The sequence below is a fragment of the Fusarium oxysporum genome, chromosome 5 (genome assembly GCF_000149955.1).
Source record: "Fusarium oxysporum f. sp. lycopersici 4287 chromosome 5, whole genome shotgun sequence".
In the NCBI taxonomy this organism is placed as follows: domain Eukaryota; kingdom Fungi; phylum Ascomycota; class Sordariomycetes; order Hypocreales; family Nectriaceae; genus Fusarium; species Fusarium oxysporum.
In genome coordinates, this window is record NC_030990.1 from 432,391 (window position 1) to 453,625 (window position 21,235).

Genomic DNA, 21,235 nt, shown 5'->3' on the forward strand with positions numbered 1-21,235 from the left:
TCGGCAAGGCTCTGGCAGGCCCGAAGTCCCATCACTGTACTCATGGAACAGGGAACGAACCACTTAAAAGCATAGACGCGTCATCAATCCAAGTTCTTGCATCCCGATGTCGTCTAGGAGTACTGCGATGCTTGTCACGATGAGTTGGTGGCTTTGCGGGAGCGCTGAGAGATGATACATCTTTTCTAAGGCTGGGAAAATAAACCACATAGACGTAGATCATAAAAAAGAGCAACATGTTGAACAAATTAAATTAACTCGAGTAAACACATAACATAAAACTGCATCTAAGGCTGCAAATAACTATGCTAGTGGTTGCTTGATTGAAACTTTGGAAAATCCTCCACCTTGCTTGACGAAACGCTTAATCTCTTCCAACGCATTCTCAGCAGTATCTTCCACGACACGGACCGGTGGCAAGCGGAATTTCTTTCCATAGTTCTCAATAGCCCAGTTCAAAGCCTTCCAAGCTCTAGCATGGTCCGCAGGTCGCGCGGGAAGAGAAATGGGATGTGGAGCGCCAGGAGGTTGAATGACAAAGTCAATTCTGCTCGCGGCAACTGGCATCTTGAAGCGTTTGTTATCCCGTATGACCGTCGAAGCAAGAATGGTGTCGTCTGCTGCTGCTCGCAGTACCTGGTCGCCTGAACCGGGAGCCCCTGCTGCATCAAATGCGTATAAGAACTTGTCAAAGCCCAAGTCACGCAGAGTTTTGGCGATAGACTCGTGGACGTTCTCGTCCTTGTAGTCGAATAGATGTTCGACTCCGAGAGATCGGAGGTGTTCAAATTGCGCTGGATTTGCAGTGACAAAAATGGGAGACACGCCACTTGCGACGGCGAATTGAAGGGTGCAGTACCCAACGGAACCTGTTGCTCCCCAGAGCAGAAACGGAACCTTGCAGGCGAGCTTTTCGTTCTCCGTAGGAAGAGAGAATTTGAAAAGGTTGTATATAGCATCAGCGGCCGTCATGGCAACAACAGTCAAACTCGCTGCGTCGGGTAAAGGCAGGTAGTCGGGGACCTTGAACAGCATATCTTCCGGGCATGTGATGTAAGCTTGATGAGCGCCGTAATGAATGGGCTGATGAAGACCTGCGGGCGTGTATCCCGCTACAACATCTCCAAGCTTGTAAACAGAGTTGGGCTTTGTAGTTTCCAGGACTTGACCGCTAAAGTCATGGCCAATAACTGTATTGTTCATTCCTAGGAAGGTTGCATGCTTGATGTCGGCAGGATTAACCCCCGAGTATAGAACTTTGATAAGCAATTCTCCAGTGCTTGGTTTCGGGAGGCCTTGTCTTTCGATGACTTTGGGATTGTTATCTGTGTCGATGAAGAGTGCTTTGGTAGTATTCGCAACAGTCATTTTGATAAAACGTGGTGTAAGGTTTACGAGGTAGATAAGGTTTTGGGCTGAGAAATAATTGGATGTCTGAGTTGTGTTTTATGAGCTCGTTTATAAGAGAAAGTTGAGATACCTGACCTCGGTGTTTCCAGATTTCCAACTGCCGATTATATAATCGAGTCAAGCAATCGGACCAGCAGAGGTTGTAAGTGCGAAAGACCCACTTGGACCGATTTGTGGTACTGCGAGTTGGTTCTGAATGCTAGCGTTGATGCTGATACTGGGCACGGTCGAAGGGTCAGCTGAGCGGCCTCCACTGATATGTGCTACATTTAGACGACTGATTCCGTCATTCGATGATCTGATATTTATTGGCAGTATCGGTCGGCAGTTGGCAGCTAAATCTGTATGGGAGTTCGTGGCGTTACTAAGGCATGGATAGCGACAGGATGAACCTGGTACTCGAGTCTGTGCACTTGAGTAGTAACCTTTGGATGATAGAGTACGAGAACTTAATTATTACTCTCTGAACCTAAATCAGTGATGCGCCATCTACGCCTCTTCACTATGCTTGTACGGGATAGGCCATCTTTCTATCAGCGACCCACTAGTCCTGAATACCTATGATCTTGGAGGCGTGTCCTGATGGGAACACTTGTATTAATTTGTCCTCGAGACGATTAATGAAAAGTCAGAGTCTCATGTGGTTTATAACATGAATATTTCTTGTTGATACCCTCTTCATGATACCGGTGGATGGAAATGAATGCCTACTAGTCCAGACCATGTCAGACTCGGTATTGAAGAATATCAGTCTCTCAGACTCATCAACCAATATAACTGGTTTCATCAAGAGCTCCCACCATTATACTCGCATCTCTATTATTAGTAATGCTATGAACCTTGAAGGTTAACAAAACCCCCTATCGCTTTTTTGTCTCCACGGAAACTTTGCGGAGACATACTATCCGGAGACTTTTGCTCCAGCTGAACACATCTGATATATATAAGCTTATTTGCCAAAGTTCAATATTTTTTTTACTTCAGTCTTAATCTTTCATCATTCTCTTCACTTCTTCTTCACCTTGAATCCCTTGCAGCCTGACTCTAAGAGACATATTGCCAGTCATGGGCGACAAGACTAGTATCATCAGTGACGAGGCCAAGGCCCTTGGAGAGAAGAACAAAGAGCATTTCGAGTAAGTGGCCGGAATTCAAGGCCAGCCACGGGCTAACATCAACAGCCAAGTCGCCGCTGAAGTGTTCAAGCACCCATGGATTCAGCGGCTATGTAATCAGATATCTGACGAGCTCCGCGAGAAGATTGACTGGATTGGTATTCCCGAAAGGCCTGAAGGAAACAAAATGCTTGACTATGCCTGCGGCAACGGTGTTGCTTCTCGTGTCAGTTCTCCCTTCTCTGGAACTAGTGATAGCAGCTGATCATAACAGGCACTCGCCCCATATGTGTCCACTGTCCGAGGTATTGACATCTCCTCCAAGATGGTTGAGCAATACAACGTGCTTGCGGAACTCTGCGGGTTTAGTACGGACAAAATGAGAGCTATACACGGAGACTTGATGAATCCCGAAGCATCGCCTTCCCCAGAACTCAGCACTCCAGAGTTCAACGACTTTGATCTCATTGCCATGTGTATGGCTCTCCATCACGTACAGGACTACGCAGCTATGATTCAAAAGCTGAGCGAAAAGCTTCGTCCTGGTGGCGTCCTCCTAATCATCGACTTGGTCGCTTCCTCAGAGAGTGGCTGCCCTGAAGCCACTATGGCTAAAGAGTTGTCTAACCATACCATGTCAAAAATGGGCTTTACTGAGATGGAGGTCAAGACTGCATTTGAGAAAGCTGGCTTGGAGGGTTGGTCTTGGAGGTGGTGCTCTGAGAGATCCCAGGTCCCTGATGAGATAGGCGGTGAACAGCAAGGCTTTTTCGCCCGAGGTTGTAAGAGCGTTCGGGGTAGTGAGATTAAGCAGGTCTAGGAGCTTTTCAATTAGATGTGAAATGAAATAAGACTAGATATAATGGTTATCGAGTGTGTCGGCCAGGAGCTGTGCATAAACCCTTTTCTTTAGCATACAGCTTAGCCCTTAGCCTTGAAGTCAAAGTGTTACATCTGCTTCAAGAGATTCGATTATTAAAACTCAATTTTATAGTAGAAGACCGGTGAAACTTGACGAATGCATTGGAATACCCGTTATCATTGAGCAAACTTGTTAATTGTAGTAATAACTAGAAGGTCATCATCACTCGACAATAATAGAGTGAAGTGGGGAAATCCGTCTTGTTGTAATTTTCAGGTGTTGTCTATTAGTGTTCCTATGGTTTTTCCAGAACAACCAACGTCAGCGACCTTACTCCTCGCCACTCTGACATCACACGATGATGTCAGAAACCAACATCTTTCAGGCTTTCAAGAGCCGGCAATTAATGCTTCATTCTCGCATCCCATAGCCATAACCATCTACCTTGGACGTGCCACAAACAGTCACCATGGGTATGCCATATTCAAAACAAGTCCACGCGGCATTCGATCAAGTCACGCCGCTCGTGGCCGCTGGTTTCGAAGTCCTCCGCACGACCAAAAACATCGCTGTCTTTCTTGCCTTCCTCCAAGTATTCGTGGCCATCATATTGACTCTTACGCTATTAGCGATCCTTGCGGTGATTTATTCTGTCAATCCAGACTTGGAACAGGAACGTCGTGCGCTGGTCACGCCATGCATGCAGTGGATAGCGAGCTGGGTGATAGAGTATGGAGCTTTAACGGCCTAGATTTTGAAGGTCCTTGTAGTTCTCGGTACTGCTGGGCTGGGGATATTTCTCTGGCAAGGGTCTACTACGGATGTCATTCCGGAGGTTGAAGGCGAGGATGACACTCCTGAAGATATTGAGTGAGGTAAGTTACTTATTCTGAGTCGATTCGGTATGTATATTAACTAGTATATCAGAATCAAGATACTTGGTTAGCTAGAATTTATGTTAGGCGAGGGATTAACTTGTAACAAGATTGAGAGAGAGTATTGGTGTATAAGCTTAAGAAGAGTTTCGAATAAAACATTCTGTTTCTGATCATTGTATAAGGTGGGTTCTTGTGTACAGGAACCTCGTGGCTTTACTACCTTTCCTCTGGAATTAATCAACCAACACCATGATCATCTTTACCTGATATAATTCTAGCCCTTCGAGAGGCTGTCGCACTTGCTTGAACTCGCATAGCATCCACTTACATCCCTTCTCATTATGCAGGTTCAAAGTTTTCTTTATCAAGCCCGTCTACTAGTTCATCAATCAGCCCGAGTCGCAACTAAAATTGACAGGGCTGCTACCGACGCGAACAGGATCTGTCAGACTTCAGAGATATGTTGACTCCCTGTTCTCACATGCCTGTCAGTCCCGTTATCGCGGTGATGGCTTTAAGTGTACAGTCAGCTAGGAAAAGACTTGACATAGGTCCTGACAGTGATATGGCTGGTACATACGACCATACCTATCAGAGAACTCGGGATCCCGTCCGCTCTCCCATAGATAAGCTGGTAAGGGGCGGATTAGTAGTTGGGTCGGTGACGACCAGCGAATCCCCGCTGTTGTATGTCTTTTGACGATTGCTGCAATTATCTTTTTTGCTCTATCTACTTGGTCGTGACTCGGTGAGCCCCTCAAGGGGCGCCTATGGGAGCGACAACACATATTTTTAATCAACGATACAATCGTCAACCACATCATGCTGCCCTGGCATTCGTTTTCCTTGAGAATCGCGTTAGTGTGTGATCTATATCTTATCTGATCTGGTGGATCCACGCTGATGCGAGGTTATACACTAACGCCGACTTCTCCACTTCCGTCATCGGCCAACGTTTTTTCTCTCATTCTCACCCACCACTTTCATCTTGGCATCAAAGACATACACATGCACCTCCAATCATGACCCCAAAACCATCCTCCAGGCCTCAGAGCCCTCAAATCTCAGAATCAGACGAAACACCTCTCCTCTCTCGCAGTCCCTCACCACAATCCCCTCCACCCCCAAAACCACCCGTATCATGGTCCTCCCTCCCAAACAAAGGCCAACTCGCCGTGATCCTCCTCGCGCGTCTCGCAGAACCCCTCAGCGAGCGCTCCCTGGCTTCATATCTCTTCTTTCAGCTCCAATGGTTCAATCCCGATATTGATCCTTCGGAAATTCCGAAGCAGATGGGTTATATCACTGCTACATTTGCTGCGGCTCAGTGTCTTACGTCTATGTGGTGGGGGAGAGCGGCTGACCATCCGAGACTGGGGGAGGAAGAGGGTTTTGTTGATTGGACTTGGGGGCTCGTCTTTGTCGGCGCTGGGGATGGGCTTTTCGAGGTCGCTTGGCGTGGCGTTCTTCTTTCGCTTTTGTGCGGGTGCGTTGAATGGGAATATCGGGGTTTTGAGGACGATGGTTTCTGAAATTGTTCCTGAGAAGCGGTGAGTTGAATGTCCTTATGTCGAATTTTCTATAAGCTGATGCTAATATCTGCAGGCATAAAACGCGAGCCTTTCTCCTATTGCCGATGTGCTTCAACGTCGGAGTCATCATCGGACCTCTGTTGACAGGTTTCATGGCTGATCCCGTTCACACTCTTCCTCGCATCTTTGGCCCAGGTTCTCTATTTGGCGGAGAGAAGGGCGTGCAATGGCTCGAAAAGTTCCCCTACGCACTTCCAAACCTCTTCTGCTTCTCGATCTTGATGTCAGCGTTCTTTCTGGTCATTCTTGGCCTCGATGAAACGCATTCGCATCTCCGACATCGACCGGATCCTGGACGTAGACTCGGAAAACTTCTCCTACGAATCATCCTTCGACGGAAGAAGAATGAGCATCTTTACAGCGCTATCAATATTGAGGATCCGTCTGAGGAGTTGATGGATCATGATGCCGACCAAGAATCCGGGGAAAGTTCAAGACCAGCTAAAGCATACAGCAAGACTCGTCCTCCGTTCCGAGATGTGTTGACAAAGAACGTCTGTCTCAACATGCTACAGCGCTTTCTACAATCACTTCACGTCTCGGCATTCAACTCCATCTTATTCAGTCTTTTGCCCACTCCTAAAGCAGACTCTACAGATTTCCATCTACCTTTCCGCTTCACCGGTGGTCTAGGCTTGTCAAGCGAGAGAATGGGCTTAGCCAACACAATCATCGGGACCATCGGCATCCCGCTTCAACTCTTTATATACCCCAGACTCATCGGCAAACTGGGCGTAAAGGCTTCATACAGTGCTTTTCTTCCACTGAGCATTATTGCATACTTCCTCCTCCCATACCTGGTTCTTCTGCCAGATAATAATGCTCTGGTATGGACCTGTCTATCTGCAGTTCTGAGTCTACAGGTACTGTCTCGAACGTTTGTGAACCCTGCTACTATGATGCTTGTCAATGACTCGGCGCCAAATCCAAATTTGTTGGGCACGGTGCATGGTTTGGCATCGAGTATTTCGAGTGCTGCTCGGATTATGGGACCTACGGTTGGTGGAACGTTGCTTGGATGGGGTCTTGCTCATCATCTTGTGGGATTGCCTTTATGGGTGTTGACGATTTTGGCATTGGCAAACTGGGTTATCCTGTGGTGGATTGATGATGTGAACATGTCTGAATGAGGTGCATGTAGACCAATTGGTGATGAGGTCAGGGTTTGAATTCACTGCCTTGGATGAGAAATGTATCTCGTTTGGTATGAGTGTACGGTTCTGATCATCATTACTATAAGTCGGCGATACGAGGGTATAAACTCTTGTATAGAAGTCTAATAATAGGACCCCCAATCTCATTGTTAGTGACTACCTCTATCCCTAGCCAATAGTCCTCGTCAGAAAGTTAGCCTTCCTGAAGCTATCGACGAATAGTGACCCGCCAATATGAGCTAGGATCTTGAGTGTCCAGAATGAGTTTCATTGATTATCCGGGCGATTCTTCCCTTGTCGAAGACTTCAACTCATGGCTCTTCTCGAGCCCTCTTTTTGCCAATAACCGCAGTGTATGCTCCCATACCATGGCTCTCAAGCATCCGAATCCTCATCACTATCCTCCTCCACGACAAGATCAATAACCAAAGCCGCCTTATCATTCAACTTATCAAGCTGAAACCCCGCCGCAAGCGCATCCGTGGCGTCATGTATACAGCCCGCAACATCGAGGCCAATATCATGCTCTTTGAGTGCAAGACAAATCACTCTGAAATGCTCATGATGCACATCCTCATCGTCACCTCCGTCAAAGATGAGCACAGCGTTGCGGTGGATGAGACAGAAATCTTCTTGCACACCGGGATATTTCTTGACGGCTGCTAGTTTGGCGGGCGTGCAGGATGAGCTGGCGACGAGGCGGGTGAAGATCCGCGCGTTGAGGAGGGCGTTGACGGATGAAGGTGATTTAGGGGTGAAGATTATTACGTTAGGAGGGAGTGCTGGTGTTTCTGGAGGAGGGTTTTGTGTCGTCATTTTGAAGGTGTAACTCAGGTGTTGGTGGTAGGGGTTTTGAGACGTAGAAAAAAAGTGATTGAGAGCAAATTTGGGTCAATATGTTATGTTATGTTATGTATATTTTTCGTCCGGGGGGCCGTAGGCCCCGAAAGTCCCCTAATGGGGCACAGGACGTGCTGGGCTAGGGAAAATCGGATCTATCTAAACGCTAAGTACAGAAAGCCATTGGTTACGGGGGATTATCATTCGCGACGCGAAATTAGACACCCCCCTTGAAATCCAATTTCTACGAACGCGTCGACAGATTACACACTATCCAGCATATCATCGGCACAAATGGCGCATCGTACCGAGCCTGTTACCCGTCAGCGGGATGACCAGGCGTGGCTGCAAAATTGCAGCCGTTCATCAGTCCTGATGTCAGAGAAGCTGAGATCAGCTTGTGCACGCGGCAGCTCGGGACTGCCTCAAATGTTCTCGGCCAGATGAAGGGCGCAGCAACGCCCTTCACCCGGCCATGAATATGTATGAGAGAGAAAGGTGACAAAGGAAATGTGAAAGGATAAAGAGGGAAGGAGAGTTGCGAGTGCCTCTCGGGTCGCGGTCGCCTAATAGCGAGGACAAATCTTTCCAAAGAACGCGCTGTTCTTGGACAAGTCGACAAATTTGGTGAAGTCTCTTCCCATTGTAAGGTTGACCGCTGCATTCGGTGAGGGTGCGAGCCTCATCCGATGGCGCGGTGGCACCTTTCTGCAGTAGAAGATGTGATCCGGTGCTTTGCGTCGGCCGCATGAGCAGACTAGGCGTGCATCGTCGTGGTCGAACCTCTCGTGGTATGCAGCGAAGTCTCCATGGAGGGATCTCGCTGCCAGCAGATGGTGCAAGGCTACACGCGGGAGTGATAGCTCCGGCGGGCAGCCTATAGTCGCCTTGAGATTGAGTCTCTTGTACTGCTCAGGAGCGGAAGCGGACCACCATGCCTTGAATGTGTCCTTCGGTTTTTGTCTTGCGATCCTTCGTAGGTAAGCCAACGTTGAGCGAGCACCTTCGGGCTCAGGGAGTGATGATGCTGCTTTTGCCAGTTTGTCGGCCTGTTCGTTGCCAGGGATGTCAGTGTGTCCTGGTACCCAACGGACCTGGACGGCTCCATGCGATGTCACCAGAGCCTGGAACTCGAGAAAGATGTGTTGAGAGGAGTCGGATGGTGTGCCTTGCAGGCACGTGGCGGCCGCCAGGTTATCTAGGCAGATGAAAATGTTTTGTGTTGCTGATTCTCGCAGGTTTAGGGCAGCCTTGAGGCCCTCCAACGCCCCGGTAGCTTCAGCGTCGAAGACCTCAGCAGGTCCAAGGCGATCCGATCCATCAAAGATGGGCAAGTCGTCCTGGTGAATGGTGAAGCCGTAGCTTGCAACCCCTTTCTCGGACAGAGAGCCGTCCGAGTAGACGACCAAGGTGAGCGGGTCGAGTGACTTGACCCAGCGGAGGAAAGCCTCAGCTGTCTTCTCTTTCGATGCAGTCTGTAGTGGTGGTATCTGTTCTTGTTGGAAGCGTTTCTGGATGAGCTTGGGACGCGCGCACTGCCCGAGAAGCTCGTCTGTGCGTCGGAGACGTGTTCTAAAGCTGCTTTCTGCTTGTGCTTGGTATTTGCGCTTGATGAGATCATGGTAAGTAGGCTGACGCGGTGGCGCCGCTCTTCTCACAAGAGGATGGGTGTCGTCGAGTGATTTGAGTCGTGCGGAGAACCTGAGTCGTCTGGCTTCGAGCAGTTGATCGACTGGTGGTATCCCACTTTCTCTGTGCAAGATGGTGATGGGTGTCGTTTTCCAGACGGGCACTATAGCTCTCATGGATTGATTCAAGGCTTTGTTCATTCTCTGTATGAGATGCTGGTTACTAGACGGTGTGTCTTTGTTGGGCTGGCTCCACCGCGGCCTGTTGGTGCCCGGGTACCACGCTTCAGATCCGTGGAGTAGCACCGGCTCAACACAAGCTCTGACGGCACCTCGCACGGCACTCGGAAGAGGGCCATGTATTGTGTTGGTGAGTCCTCGCAAGTGGTAGGCGACGGCCTTTGCCTTCGCCGCCCACTTCTCGACGTGGACGCGGAATGATAGTCTGCTGTCGAGCCAAATGCCAAGCCAGCGCAGAGCTAGCTCGGGGTGTTTCTCGACATCGCCGTGACGTACTGCCGGCGCGGTGCTGAGCTTACTGCGGGAGAAGTGCATTACTTCGGTCTTCTTTGGGTCGAAGGAGACGCCGTTTGCCGCGCCCCAACGCACCATCTCTGCGATGGAGCTGGATGCCATGGCAGTAGTCTCATCTACTGTGTCGCCTATAGACAGGATGGCAGTGTCATCTGCATAGCCGAAGCGACCCCAGGGATTGCCTAGTCGATAGATTGGCTCAGTATAGAGTAGGAAGAGTATCGGCGATACCGGCGATCCCTGAGGGAGCCCGCACTGAAGGGGAGAAGAGGGCGTGACGGTATCCTGGTACCTGACACGCGCAGACCGGCCGCTCATGAAGGAGCCGGCCCAACGAGCCAAATAGTCAGGCCAGCCTTGCTCACGAAGGCGCAGGACGAGCCTGTTGCGCATGACAGTGTCAAAAGCACCTTGGACATCCATTGTGACTAGAGTCGCCACCTTCTTGCGTGCAAATGCTTCTTCGATATCATGGATCAGAGCTGTCACCAGGTCTGTCGCAGACCTCTTGGGAAGCGCTCCAGCTTGTTGCGGGTGAAGGACGCTGTAGTAAACGGCTGCCCAGGCTAGGCGGCGTGCAATCAGTCGCTCTAGTCCCTTGCCAAGGCAGGAGAGCAGCGAGATAGGCCGCCATGCCCGTGGCTCAGTGAGGTCTCTTCGCCCCGGTTTCGCGATCATGACCACCTCCGCCTCCTTGAATGGTTTCGGATGATGGCCTGCGGAAAGGCATCCTTCGAACAAGCGGCGGACATGTGTTCCGATGATGTGCCATACGGCTTGGAGAAGATTGACGGTGATGTTATCTGACCCTGGCGATGTATTGCCTGTCTGGATGGTCGCACACTGCGCCTCATCTAGCGAGACCCTGGGCGAGAAAGGAATCAACCTAGAAGGAGATACTGGTGTCCAAGCGTTTGCGATGTCGTCCTCCGCAGTTCTTCGTTCCAGCGTAGCCTGTCGGAGTGCGTTGGCTTTGTCCATCTGGCTTTCGTACACGACGTTGTCAACCTGCAAGGGCGGGGGCTGAAAGGCTCCAGGGGATTTCAACCATCGGACAGCTTTGAAAACAGCGCTACTGCTGGAGAAGTTGTCGATGAGGTTCCGCCAATACTGCCTCTTAGCCCGACGGACCACACGATGAAAGTCTCTTTTGGCGATCTGAACGTCCTGGTTGAAGCCGCAGGGGTAGCTTCTTCTGATGGCCCGGAAAGCAGCCGCAGCGCAGGCGCACTCCTCCGTCCACCAGGGGGCTGGGCGTCCGCCTTTCCGCGCGGGCCGGCCAGCTGCTTTCGCTGCTGATGTTAGTAGACTTACAAGTGAAGACGCGAGCTCGTCCAGCTCCGCAGGGGTCGAATCTGTGAGGGGGATTTCCGTGGCTCCCAGTTCTACAATCTCGACGAATCGTTTAAGCTCGTCTTCCGTCTCAACTCGGATCTTGGCCGGTTGTACCGGAGTCGATCTGATGTCAAGGAAGGTCAAGCTGAGCGTGAAGTGGTCGGAGCTAGTGGCGAGATGGTCCTCGACGGTAGCTTCGGCCAGTGGCATATTGGTGAAGGCCAGATCAATCGTGTTGCCGTGTGGATTTGTCGGGATATCTAGAGTGTTGAGAAGGTTGAGGTCATTCTCTGACGCCCATCCTGCTACCTCATGGCCGCGGTTCGTCGCTTGGCCCGTCTGCCAACTACGATGCCTGGCATTGAAATCGCCAGCAACGAGGCAGCGCTCCGGAACAGGCCAGCGAAGCAGCGTGTTTAGGGAATCCCTCTCGTCGTTCTGGCGATAGAAGTTGACGATCGTCATGCCATTGATCGTGAGCCAGAGAATATCGCGAGTTTGAAAGGGCCGGATCTGGTCGGCGAGAAATCTTGGGTCTCGCCTGACATATGTCATCACTCTAGGCCGAGTGTCGTTGCTGTTCCACATGTCGACTGGTGTGAATGTGTCGTATGCCGGGTGAGTTTTGGTCAGAAAGCGGGTCTCTGTATGAGTCGTCCACGGCTCCTGCAGGAGTACAATGTCATATCGTTCCGAGTCGGCCAGCGCCAGGGCGCAGTCGTGGGCCGGAGGGATCTTGCCGACGTTGGCCTGAAAGATCCTGAGCGGCTTCTTGTCGTTCCTTCGTGTCTGCGAGTGTCTATTCCTAGTCATGAGGACGAGTGATGAGAACTATTCGGCGCTTTCGCGGTGAGCCCGGCCTGGGATGCTCAGGCTCCTCCTCTGCTTCGTAACCGACCTGGGGCGTTGTGGCCACCATGATGCACGATGGTGCTTCTGATATAGCTGGGCTTGGGGCACGAACGCTCGGCTGCTCTTGTGATGCGGCATCCTCGCCTTGTCGTTCATACGTGCTGTTATGGGCTTGGTGCAATTCCGGTTGTGCTTCTCGCTGTCGTTGTCGGTATGCCTCCGCGCCTACGGTCCGGACATGTCCTCGCTGTTCTTTGGTAAGTCGGCGCAGCACGCCGCGCACTTTCTTCGGTCGAGCTGGGCACCTGTGAAAGTTAGCCAGGTGAGGGCCCAAGCAGTTAATGCACTGTTCTGGCGCGGCGCAGTCATCAGTAGAGTGGCCGATCTTGCCGCAGCGTTGGCAGACTGGCCGTCTATGACAGTTGCGGTCAAAGTGAAAGCCCCAGCACGTCTCACACTGTCTTAGCCGGTCAGTTTTGTCGACAAGTCTGGCCATGCTGCTGCCAAACAGCGACCAAAATCTCTTTGTGGGCTTCAGAAAGGATACAAGTAGGGCCTTGGTCAAAGGGTTGTCCGAGAATTGTCGCGCCGGGCGTATGTCAACAGGCTTGAGCCCCGTCTGCATTTCTATCTCGTCGCTGACGATGCTGTCGCTATCCACCTCATTACCGTGAAAGTCGGTCAGTCTTTTGGGAAAGTCTGAGACCACATAGGTGAACCATTCTTTGTTCGTTTCTACTGCTATAGGTTTCAGTTCCGCGGCCCATTCAGCCTGCTTTTCTACAAGAAAGTCGCGTGTTGCCGAGTCGGCAGCCAAGACGGCCCATCCAGACCGGACCTGGAACACCTGTCGGATCTTGTCTGAGACGGCGCCGAGTTTCTCCCGGATTAAGGTCCGGATGGCATAGCCACTGTGGGCCCTGGCCGGGGCTCCGGCTTCTAGACGGATGAAGACACGGAGATCTTGTCGGAGTGGGGCGATGGTCGGCTGTTGCCCTTGGCGATGAGGTGGGTCGGATTGTCGGTGCTGCTGTTGTTGCTGACGGTGTTGCTGATGGTGGCGGTGGGCTGGGCGAATGTGGGCAGCGGGAAGCGAGATGGCGGCGACGCTGCTGTAGCTGGGCTTGGGGGTCGTAGGTCCGGAGCCGGAGAGCTCTCGTTTCCAGATGCCGAGGAAGCTGTCAGCAAGTTGTCTAGCGAAACGGCGTTGCGGTCCGGTAGCGAATTGCTGAGCCGCTTCTTCAAACTTGGCGCAGAAGGTTTGAAAGACCATCAGCTTGGCGTTGTACTCTTCCGCGTGTTCTCGCGCGAGATCATTGGCCGACTCGATAATAGAGATTGGTTGTTGTTCAGAGATCGATGGTGAGTTGGCACGCGCAGCGTCTTCCGTAGCTGCAGCAGCGGTGGCGGCGATAAGTGGTGAGGATGGAGTCTGGGCCATCTGCCTGGGAACGGGTAAAACACCAATGGTGCCATTCACGGTCGCAGGGCTATTCTGCAAGAGAGCTGCACGGGCTCCTCGATTCAGATTAGCGGGAGTGTGGATCCCTAAATCGAAGGGGTCTGGGGCAGCGGGCGGGCTCGTCGAAAACGAGGCCATCGCCGCGGCTTGCGACTGCGCAGAGCGCAGGTTGAGTCGTTTGTTGTGCACTTGTTAAGGATTTAGGTGTAGACAGGGCCACTTTCTTAACACTTGTATGCCAAGAAAGTGTGATGACAAAGGAAGGTGTACCATTGCAAATTTGGGTCAAGGTGTGATGAGTCATCCTGCTCAGGGTAGGTTGATGCGCAACAATTGATAGCAAGAGAGCGTCAAAATGCAGCGAAATAAACGGCAACTAGCTTCTCAAGGTGAGAAGATATATCTCTATCCCGAAGATAAATTTGCGGTCACCGGAAGTACGTGGAAAACTGTACATCAATAGACGCCAATTGCTTGCTTCAAGCGGAATTATCCGCACCAAGCAATTGCTACAGCAAAGTCAACGCAATGAACTGAATACATGCGATTCAAAATTACAGTCTGTATAAAGTTCATTGGATCAATTGACAGAGTATTTATTCAAAAAAAAAAAAAAAAAAAAAAAAAAAAAAAAAAAAAAAAAAAAAAAAACAGATAATAATAATAATAATAATAATAATTTCAACATTCTCATCGAGTCGTATTCACGATGCGGCGGTGCTCAGGTTTATCAGATAATGCTTATCGGACCAATCAAAGCCCGCTCTGAGAGGCAGCCAAAAGCTTATCTGCGCGATGAACCTTGATGAAATTGAGGCGCAAGCCAGAATACGTGAGGCGTAGGGACCAAAAGAACGGCCAGAACGGCCCCGAATATGCAAAGAGAGAGGCCTGAACCGTCATTGCATGAGGCGACTATTGACGTTCAACTAGGGCCTTGTCCAGATTCTGATCGCTGCAAGGTTCCATTTCGCGGCGCATTGCAAGCGCTTCACTAAGATACGGGGTAAACGCTAAAAATAGACGATTCTCATGCATTTCTACGGCGGCTGACTGACTTCTACGAACTGTTAATTATTCTCATCAAATTTTGGATTAAGAACCAGAACTCTAATATCGAAATGAATGTCTTGCAGTGGTAGTTTTTGAAAATCTTAAATACAGTTCCCTCAGACATCCCGGACAATGGAGAATCAACAGCCCTATGAGCTTTAAGGCGGTGTTGGTTTACCCCAGACATTCCTCACGACGGTCTGGCTGCGCCCCCAACATGACTCACTTCCCATGTCAAGGCATATTCGGTACCTTCCACATGGAGTGTAGCAACCAAACTCACCTTCAACTCTCAGCCCTACATACCGTGTGACTCACGCGGTAGCATTTTCATCTTTATATAAGCCGCCTAACTGCCCCCAAGTACTTATCGGATCTTCATCAGTAATCATCATGGAAAAGGTGCGTAAGACTTTCTTCGACCCTTTGGCTACGTCAAAGGGTCGGATAGCGGAACTACTACAAAATCTGCCTGTTGGCTCTGCACATCCTTTCAGCCCTGAGGGCATATTGTTATGTCGAACGAAGAATGGCATCGAAGAGATTGATATCTCGAATTACAGTCAAGACTACTTTTTCAACTCCGTTGACTTGGGGGAGATGGGAGAGATTTTACTGAGGCGGATGAAGGGGTTTAGGGAACATCTTGGTAAGAATAAACAACACTCACAGAACCTGACTGATGCTGACAATTGATAGCCGTGTTTGATGACTTTCAGATCATGCAAGCTCCAGCGGCTACCTTCAAGATTCCCATAGTATCAGGACAAATCACCATCCTAGCAGTATCAGAACGCACTCCCACGTACTACGATTTCTGCTTCGCAGATCAAGACTGCAACACTTGCTGCTGGACAGAACGAACGACCTTTTCTGGAATCAAGCACAGCGGCGATCTTCTCAACCAGCAGGATCTTCTGGACTATGTGAGGATAGACAATGATACGCTGACGGAAAAGCCTATCTGTGTTTTTATCTCCGGATATACAAAGACGCAGATCACGAGGTTCTTGGGAACGCACCCCGCGCTGATGGTTGCGGATCACGTTGACAAGGTGGGTCGCTCTTTGACGTGAATCTCTGTTTATTGTGCTGATGGGAGTAGATATTGTACATCATCCCTGTTCCTTTGGACAAGGCGACTATTGGGGATGCTACCATCTGCTGCCCTTTGGTCATCAAGCGTGATGAGGATTCCATCATTTGCTCCATTCTTCCCAAGGCGACGACGGATAGGAACATGATGTGCGACAGCAAGAAGCTCATCAGCCCTTGCTTTCCTGAAGCTATCAACAGCGCGGACTTCACCATCTCTGAACCTCTGCCTGCTGCAGCTGCGGAGGAGAAGAAGGTTGAGAAGAATGATGAGGTGGAAAGTGAGGTACAGGTCTCGGACAAGAGACGTGCGATCTTGACCACCGACTCTTCAAATCTTCCCTCTTTCCTGGCTGATTCTGATGCACAAATCATTCGCTTCAGCACTGGTATCGAGTTCATGTCTTCAGATGCCGACAACACGGAACAGAACAAGTCCACTGTTGTTCTTCCCTGCATCTTCGGATCTCAACTCCAAGGTCCAATGCTCCTATCCACCGGAAGTACTCCTTCCAACGTTCCCTTCAAGGATGAGAAGGCCCTTTGCGCTTACTATGAACAGCTGGAAAGCATAGTGGTTCTCGTCGATGAGCGCATGACTGATAACGCGCGAAATTTGGCTTCCGGTCTACGGATGAATACCTTGTTCATCGTGCAGATCAAGACCAAGGAGAAGCATGAGACCGAAGAGGAAGTCTCGGCTGTGTTGAGTTCGGCGAACATCAATGCTGTCACGGCGCTTGCTGGACCTCAGTCTTTGATCGTGGCTAACATTGGCGAGAAGTTTTACTTCTATCGTGGTTTGGCGAACCACAAGATCTTGGATACGACCAAGTTGAACTTTGGAGAGGATATCACCGAGATCATCATGTCGAACAGTGTGGAATCTTTGTTGGCGCCAAAGATTTCTAGACTGGTCAATCTCAGTGATGCCAACGCTATTTATCTGCCCTACTCAGCCCAAGTCGTTCGTCCCCGGGATTTATCCCAGATCTTCGAGGGTCTCAGCATCGCCGAGATCAACTCCATGCACGACGACATCACCGCCGCAGTTCCCCAACTCCAAGCCCTTCTCAGCCAAAAGGATCTCCAACAACTCTCGAAGACCCTCGTCGACACGCTCTCCTCCAAGATCGACAAGAAGACGGCGCCTCTTCGCAGCGAGTACATAGCCTTCATAACCAGCAACCTTCGCACCGATGATCAAGCCATTCTCAACAAGAAGAACAAGATGCTGGGTGACTTGAGAAAGGTCAACAAGGAGTTACAGACTGCTCTTGAGCCTGTTATTACAAGTCTTGCGAATATGATCTCTGTTCAGACGACGTCGAAGAGAACACATGATATGAAGAGGCTTATGAGACAGACGCAGATTCAGAATAATGTTGAGGCGACCAAGTCGATGACTTTTGAGAGTTTGACGGGATTGTTGGAGAAGCATGCTGAGGAGATGGGGGTGATGTTGTTAAATATTGAGACGGTACCGTATAAGCAGATGCTGGCGAAGTTGAAGGGCACTACCATTGATGCCAAGTAAGTTTACGATACACGCTTGTCCAAGAGTTCTTATGCTAATATTACTAGGCCTTGCTGTGCACTTGACGATCGAATCCTTCATCTTGATGGCTTCGACGCCGGCATCATCATGGAACAATCCCAAAGCCAACACGCCGGCCCCCTCGTCAGCCAAGCCGGTCCCGACCATCCCATCCTCGCCCTTCCCTACCTCAGCCAACAGCGCGGCGTCGGCTCAATGCTAGCATGGGTATGCTGGGATGAATTCGTCAACCTCAAGAGTCCATACACAATCCGCTGGATGGAGAAGTGCAATGAATCACACATCGCCGCGCTACGCATCATGATGAGAGATACACTTAGCCAAGCTGTTGCTTCAAGGGAGTATAACTTTGAAGCAGGAAGTCCTGAGATTGGCCATCTGATGAGTTCGTTGCTTATGGCGGCTATGTCGAAGCTTGCTGCGATGAGAACAAGTGCTCCTGTTGTGTTGGATAAGGCTGAGGATACGGTTACGAGATTGATGAGAGGTCTTTTTGGTAATCTCATGACGATTGCGGGATCGGGTGTGAGGCCTTTGAGTATGGTTTGGCAGCTTTTTGGGCTGAATCCTCAGTATGACGTTCCTGTAACGGATGCTGACTGGGTTTGGTACGAGAACGTTGTCGAGCTGTATCCCTACACTGGCTGGCCTTTGAAGACGTTCAACGACAATCTTCTCAAGCTTCTTGACAAGATCATCGTGCGGGTCATTACCAAGAACGAGAACGTCGCTGAGATCAAGCAGAGCAAGGCCTATGATATGGTGCACTTCTGCAAGCTTCGAAACATCCAGCTCGAGCACTGCCGTACCATCATCACCGTCTTTGAACGAATGCTCACCACGGATGGTTTAGATGTTGCAGCTATCGCGGGAAGACTTCAAGAGAACATTCCCAGTGAGCTTGAGAAGCAGACCAAGGGCTACACCAGAATGATGCGATATCTCGGGCATCTTGCCAGAGGCGGCGCGAGACGTCCTACCGACGATCTTGTTTACGGCAACGTGTACACCAAGCGCTCAGCTGCATTCAAGGATCTCAAGATCGCGGTCGCGCTGGCATGTCAAGACAAGAACTGGGATGTTGCAAAGGAGAATTGCCAGGCTGTTCTTGAATTGCATAAGGAGATTGCTGCCAAGTGGCAGATTCAGCCTGAGCAGCTCAAGGTACAGAATATCCACTACTACCGCGAACTCATCGATGCAGATGTTTCCGAAGATGCTGATCAAGAGGTCAAGAACCGCACGAGGAAAATCGTCGGGCGAATTATGGATGATGCAGAGAAGAAGCGTATCCCATGGCAAGTTGGCAACGACGCAGCCAAGAACAACGTTGAACCTCTTGATGAACAGTTCCTCGAGCAAGTCCTCACTGGAACACGCCCTGAAACTGAGACCAAGGCTGTAGTTGAATTTGCTAAGGAGGAACCTGTTGAAGAAGAGAGCTTTGCAACGTACAAGAGTTCTTTGGCGCCAACGTTTGTTTCGGCGATGGAAAAGGCTCTCTCGGCAGAGGATATCTGCGCGATAACCAAGATTCCTGAGTCTTCGATGAGGGTGTTCATCAAGGCGCTTAACCCTGAGTTTGAGTGGGATGATTTGGCGCAGCAGTTCAAGATTGTGATATTGAGTTTGTTGCGGGAACGTTCAGGGAGAATTGAAAGCAGACCTGCTGCCAGGATGTTGAGATTACGATGAGCTTCACGGGTAATGGATAGGTAATGATGGGGTTGAGACTTGATCTCGTTTTATTGGTCTTTGGTTTTGCAATTAAAATCAGGCTTTCTTTGCTCTAGCTCGCTCTAATGAAATCATATCTTCTAAAGCTTCTCTGCTCGGGAGTTCCTAATGGCCTTGTCTACTATGTTCATCGCTAGGAGACATTCTTCGTCTCTAAATCGTGGTGCAATGATTTGAATTGCGGTTGGTGCTCCGTCTGTAGCCTCTGGAATGTCTGATGTCGATTAGCTACGTTATAATAGTGTTTGATCGGAGAACTTACAATCAGGGTCGAATGGGGCCTTGGCCTTAACGTGTTCGGAGTCTTCAAACTTGGATGAGTTGCCGAAGGGAATAATACCAGCAGGGAACTATCATCTTGTCAGCATGTCCCAGTTTCTAATATACAATGATGATAACTTACATCCAACACATTCCACATAAGAGTGTAAATGGGAACACCATATGTATCATGAGGAATAGCCGTGGTAGCAGCTCCAGGAGCAAGAATAACATCAAGCTTGTTATCCCGATACGTCTCCTGCCAAGCCTTAAGGTACTCAAAGCGAACCTCATTCAGCCGAGATATCTTCGCAGGAATCTCCAGATCCGGGGGAACAGGGAAGTTGCCGTTAGCAAAGGGATGAACAGCGATAGCCACAGAGTTAACAAGTGGCTCACCGATCTCTCGAGAGACGGTATCGAGATCAGGACCCATGATACTGAATAACTGGAATCCGATTCTTGCACCAAGACCAGCATTTCGCTTAGGATCTTGAGAGAGGTAAACGAGCTTATGGCCTGCGTTCTCAAGCGCAGAAGCAGCCTTTGCTAAAGCACGTCGAACAGGTGGATGCAGAGGATATTCCGGATCTTCAGCCATCACACCAATGGTAAGCTTAGTATCTGCCTCACCAAGGTCTCTCCAGGGGATATCAACAACGGTGGGGTCGTAATTCCAAGGTCGTTGAGCAAGAGTAATCTTCATGAATAACTCGAGATCTTCGATGGAGTTGGCCATGGGTCCACCGACTGGCGCAATACCGGGGATATGGTCCTTAGGAAAAGGATATTCTGATTGGCCTCCGAAGGGAACACGCTCAGAGGTGGGTTTGAATCCGTAGATACCGCAGCATAAGGAGGGAATGCGGATGGAGCCGGCGATGTCACTGCCGACGCCGAGGGGAGATCCTCTAAAGGCGACGAGAGCACCTTCACCGCCGGTTGAACCACCTGCTGTAAGGCTGGTGTTGTGAGGGTTGAGAGTTCTTCCAAAGATGTTGTTTTCCGAATCTGCTGTCTACGGGGTATTAGAAGGTGTCGCCAATAGGGCACGTTGTAGCTTACCATCATTGTCTGGGGCAGGTTTGTCTTGCAGTACAAAACAGCTCCAGCGTCGAGCAACAGGTCAACGAGTGCAGAGTTGTGGTCAGGAATTGGCTGACGAAGAAACTCGACATATCCAACAGTGGCATGATGGCCTTTTACGCGATATGAGTCCTGTTTTGTTAGTAAGCTTTCTGATGCTGAAGGTGATGATGCATACCTTCAGACTGATGGGCAATCCGTGAAGTGGACCAGCCAGCTTTCCAGTTGTTTTTAATTGCTCATCAAGCTCTTTAGCTCTTTGAATGCCCTCCTTGAACATGATCTCAGTCAAACATGATGTCTACTTCTGTTAGTACTGGTCCCAATGGTTGTCTCAATGTTACATACCAATTGTTGAGCAAGACTTGCACGCTTGGAAAACGCCACAGTAACTTCCTCTGAAGAGAGCTCTTGAGAATGTATCTTGCTCAATAACTCAGCAGCAGTATACCTTTCCGTGATAACAATCTCCTTCTCCGTCAAAATTCCAGACCTCTGAACAGCCTTGGATTCAATAAGCTTGCTACCATTACCATCTCCATTATTCTTCAGCCCCTGGAGCTGTTTCTCTGGGAGGAGCCATTCTGTCGGCACAGCATCACGCTGCTTCTCGCGGTGCTGAGCAGCAATGGTCTTCCAGTTGGTAGTAGTAGCAGGCATGATGAATGATGTGAGGATGATGAGATTTGCTGGAGAAGCGTTTCTGGTCTCCGCATTGTTTATTAATGAGGAAAGAGAACAGGCGACGGAATTCCGGAGGTCTAGATCCTCTAATCTCCCCCA

The 21,235-nt window shown here is 50.0% G+C and overlaps 7 protein-coding genes and 1 non-coding gene across 8 annotated transcripts; 5 read left to right on the forward strand and 3 right to left on the reverse strand.

Annotated features, from left to right (window-relative positions):
- Positions 1 to 189: 189 nt before the first annotated feature.
- On the reverse strand, positions 190 to 1,444 carry FOXG_15332 (uncharacterized protein). The gene has a single exon (XM_018395419.1). The coding sequence runs from the start codon at positions 1,366 to 1,368 to the stop codon at positions 304 to 306; it is 1,065 nt and encodes a 354-aa protein (XP_018255272.1). The 5' UTR covers positions 1,369 to 1,444; the 3' UTR covers positions 190 to 303.
- A 1,031-nt stretch (positions 1,445 to 2,475) lies between these two features.
- FOXG_15333 (uncharacterized protein) lies at positions 2,476 to 3,345 on the forward strand (the record flags this gene model as incomplete). The annotated part of the gene is made up of 3 exons (XM_018395420.1): positions 2,476 to 2,546; positions 2,592 to 2,751; positions 2,800 to 3,345. 3 exons carry the CDS (start codon positions 2,476 to 2,478, stop codon positions 3,343 to 3,345), a joined length of 777 nt encoding a protein of 258 aa, XP_018255273.1.
- A 511-nt stretch (positions 3,346 to 3,856) lies between these two features.
- FOXG_15334 (uncharacterized protein) lies at positions 3,857 to 4,261 on the forward strand (the record flags this gene model as incomplete). The annotated part of the gene is made up of 2 exons (XM_018395421.1): positions 3,857 to 4,075; positions 4,139 to 4,261. 2 exons carry the CDS (start codon positions 3,857 to 3,859, stop codon positions 4,259 to 4,261), a joined length of 342 nt encoding a protein of 113 aa, XP_018255274.1.
- A 582-nt stretch (positions 4,262 to 4,843) lies between these two features.
- On the forward strand, positions 4,844 to 4,959 carry FOXG_21885. Its single transcript, XR_001936428.1, has one exon. It is a non-coding gene; the product is annotated as a 5S ribosomal RNA (ribosomal RNA).
- A 267-nt stretch (positions 4,960 to 5,226) lies between these two features.
- Positions 5,227 to 7,866, forward strand: FOXG_21886 (uncharacterized protein). Its single transcript, XM_018402259.1, has 2 exons — positions 5,227 to 5,815; positions 5,871 to 7,866. Exons 1-2 carry the CDS (start codon positions 5,700 to 5,702, stop codon positions 6,985 to 6,987), a joined length of 1,233 nt encoding a protein of 410 aa, XP_018255275.1. The 5' UTR covers positions 5,227 to 5,699; the 3' UTR covers positions 6,988 to 7,866.
- On the reverse strand, positions 7,057 to 7,845 carry FOXG_15336 (uncharacterized protein). Its single transcript, XM_018395422.1, has one exon. The coding sequence runs from the start codon at positions 7,825 to 7,827 to the stop codon at positions 7,387 to 7,389; it is 441 nt and encodes a 146-aa protein (XP_018255276.1). The 5' UTR covers positions 7,828 to 7,845; the 3' UTR covers positions 7,057 to 7,386.
- Positions 7,867 to 15,030: 7,164 nt separating the features above from the next.
- On the forward strand, positions 15,031 to 19,273 carry FOXG_15337 (uncharacterized protein). Its single transcript, XM_018395423.1, has 4 exons — positions 15,031 to 15,364; positions 15,415 to 15,770; positions 15,821 to 17,343; positions 17,395 to 19,273. The coding sequence occupies exons 1-4, from the start codon at positions 15,109 to 15,111 to the stop codon at positions 19,061 to 19,063; spliced, it is 3,804 nt and encodes a 1,267-aa protein (XP_018255277.1). The 5' UTR covers positions 15,031 to 15,108; the 3' UTR covers positions 19,064 to 19,273.
- Positions 17,396 to 21,215, reverse strand: FOXG_15338 (uncharacterized protein). The gene is made up of 6 exons (XM_018395424.1): positions 20,801 to 21,215; positions 20,631 to 20,753; positions 20,432 to 20,584; positions 19,509 to 20,384; positions 19,368 to 19,455; positions 17,396 to 19,319 (listed from the first exon to the last, which is right to left on the reverse strand). The coding sequence occupies exons 1-6, from the start codon at positions 21,110 to 21,112 to the stop codon at positions 19,186 to 19,188; spliced, it is 1,686 nt and encodes a 561-aa protein (XP_018255278.1). The 5' UTR covers positions 21,113 to 21,215; the 3' UTR covers positions 17,396 to 19,185.
- Between the last annotated feature and the right edge of the window lie 20 nt (positions 21,216 to 21,235).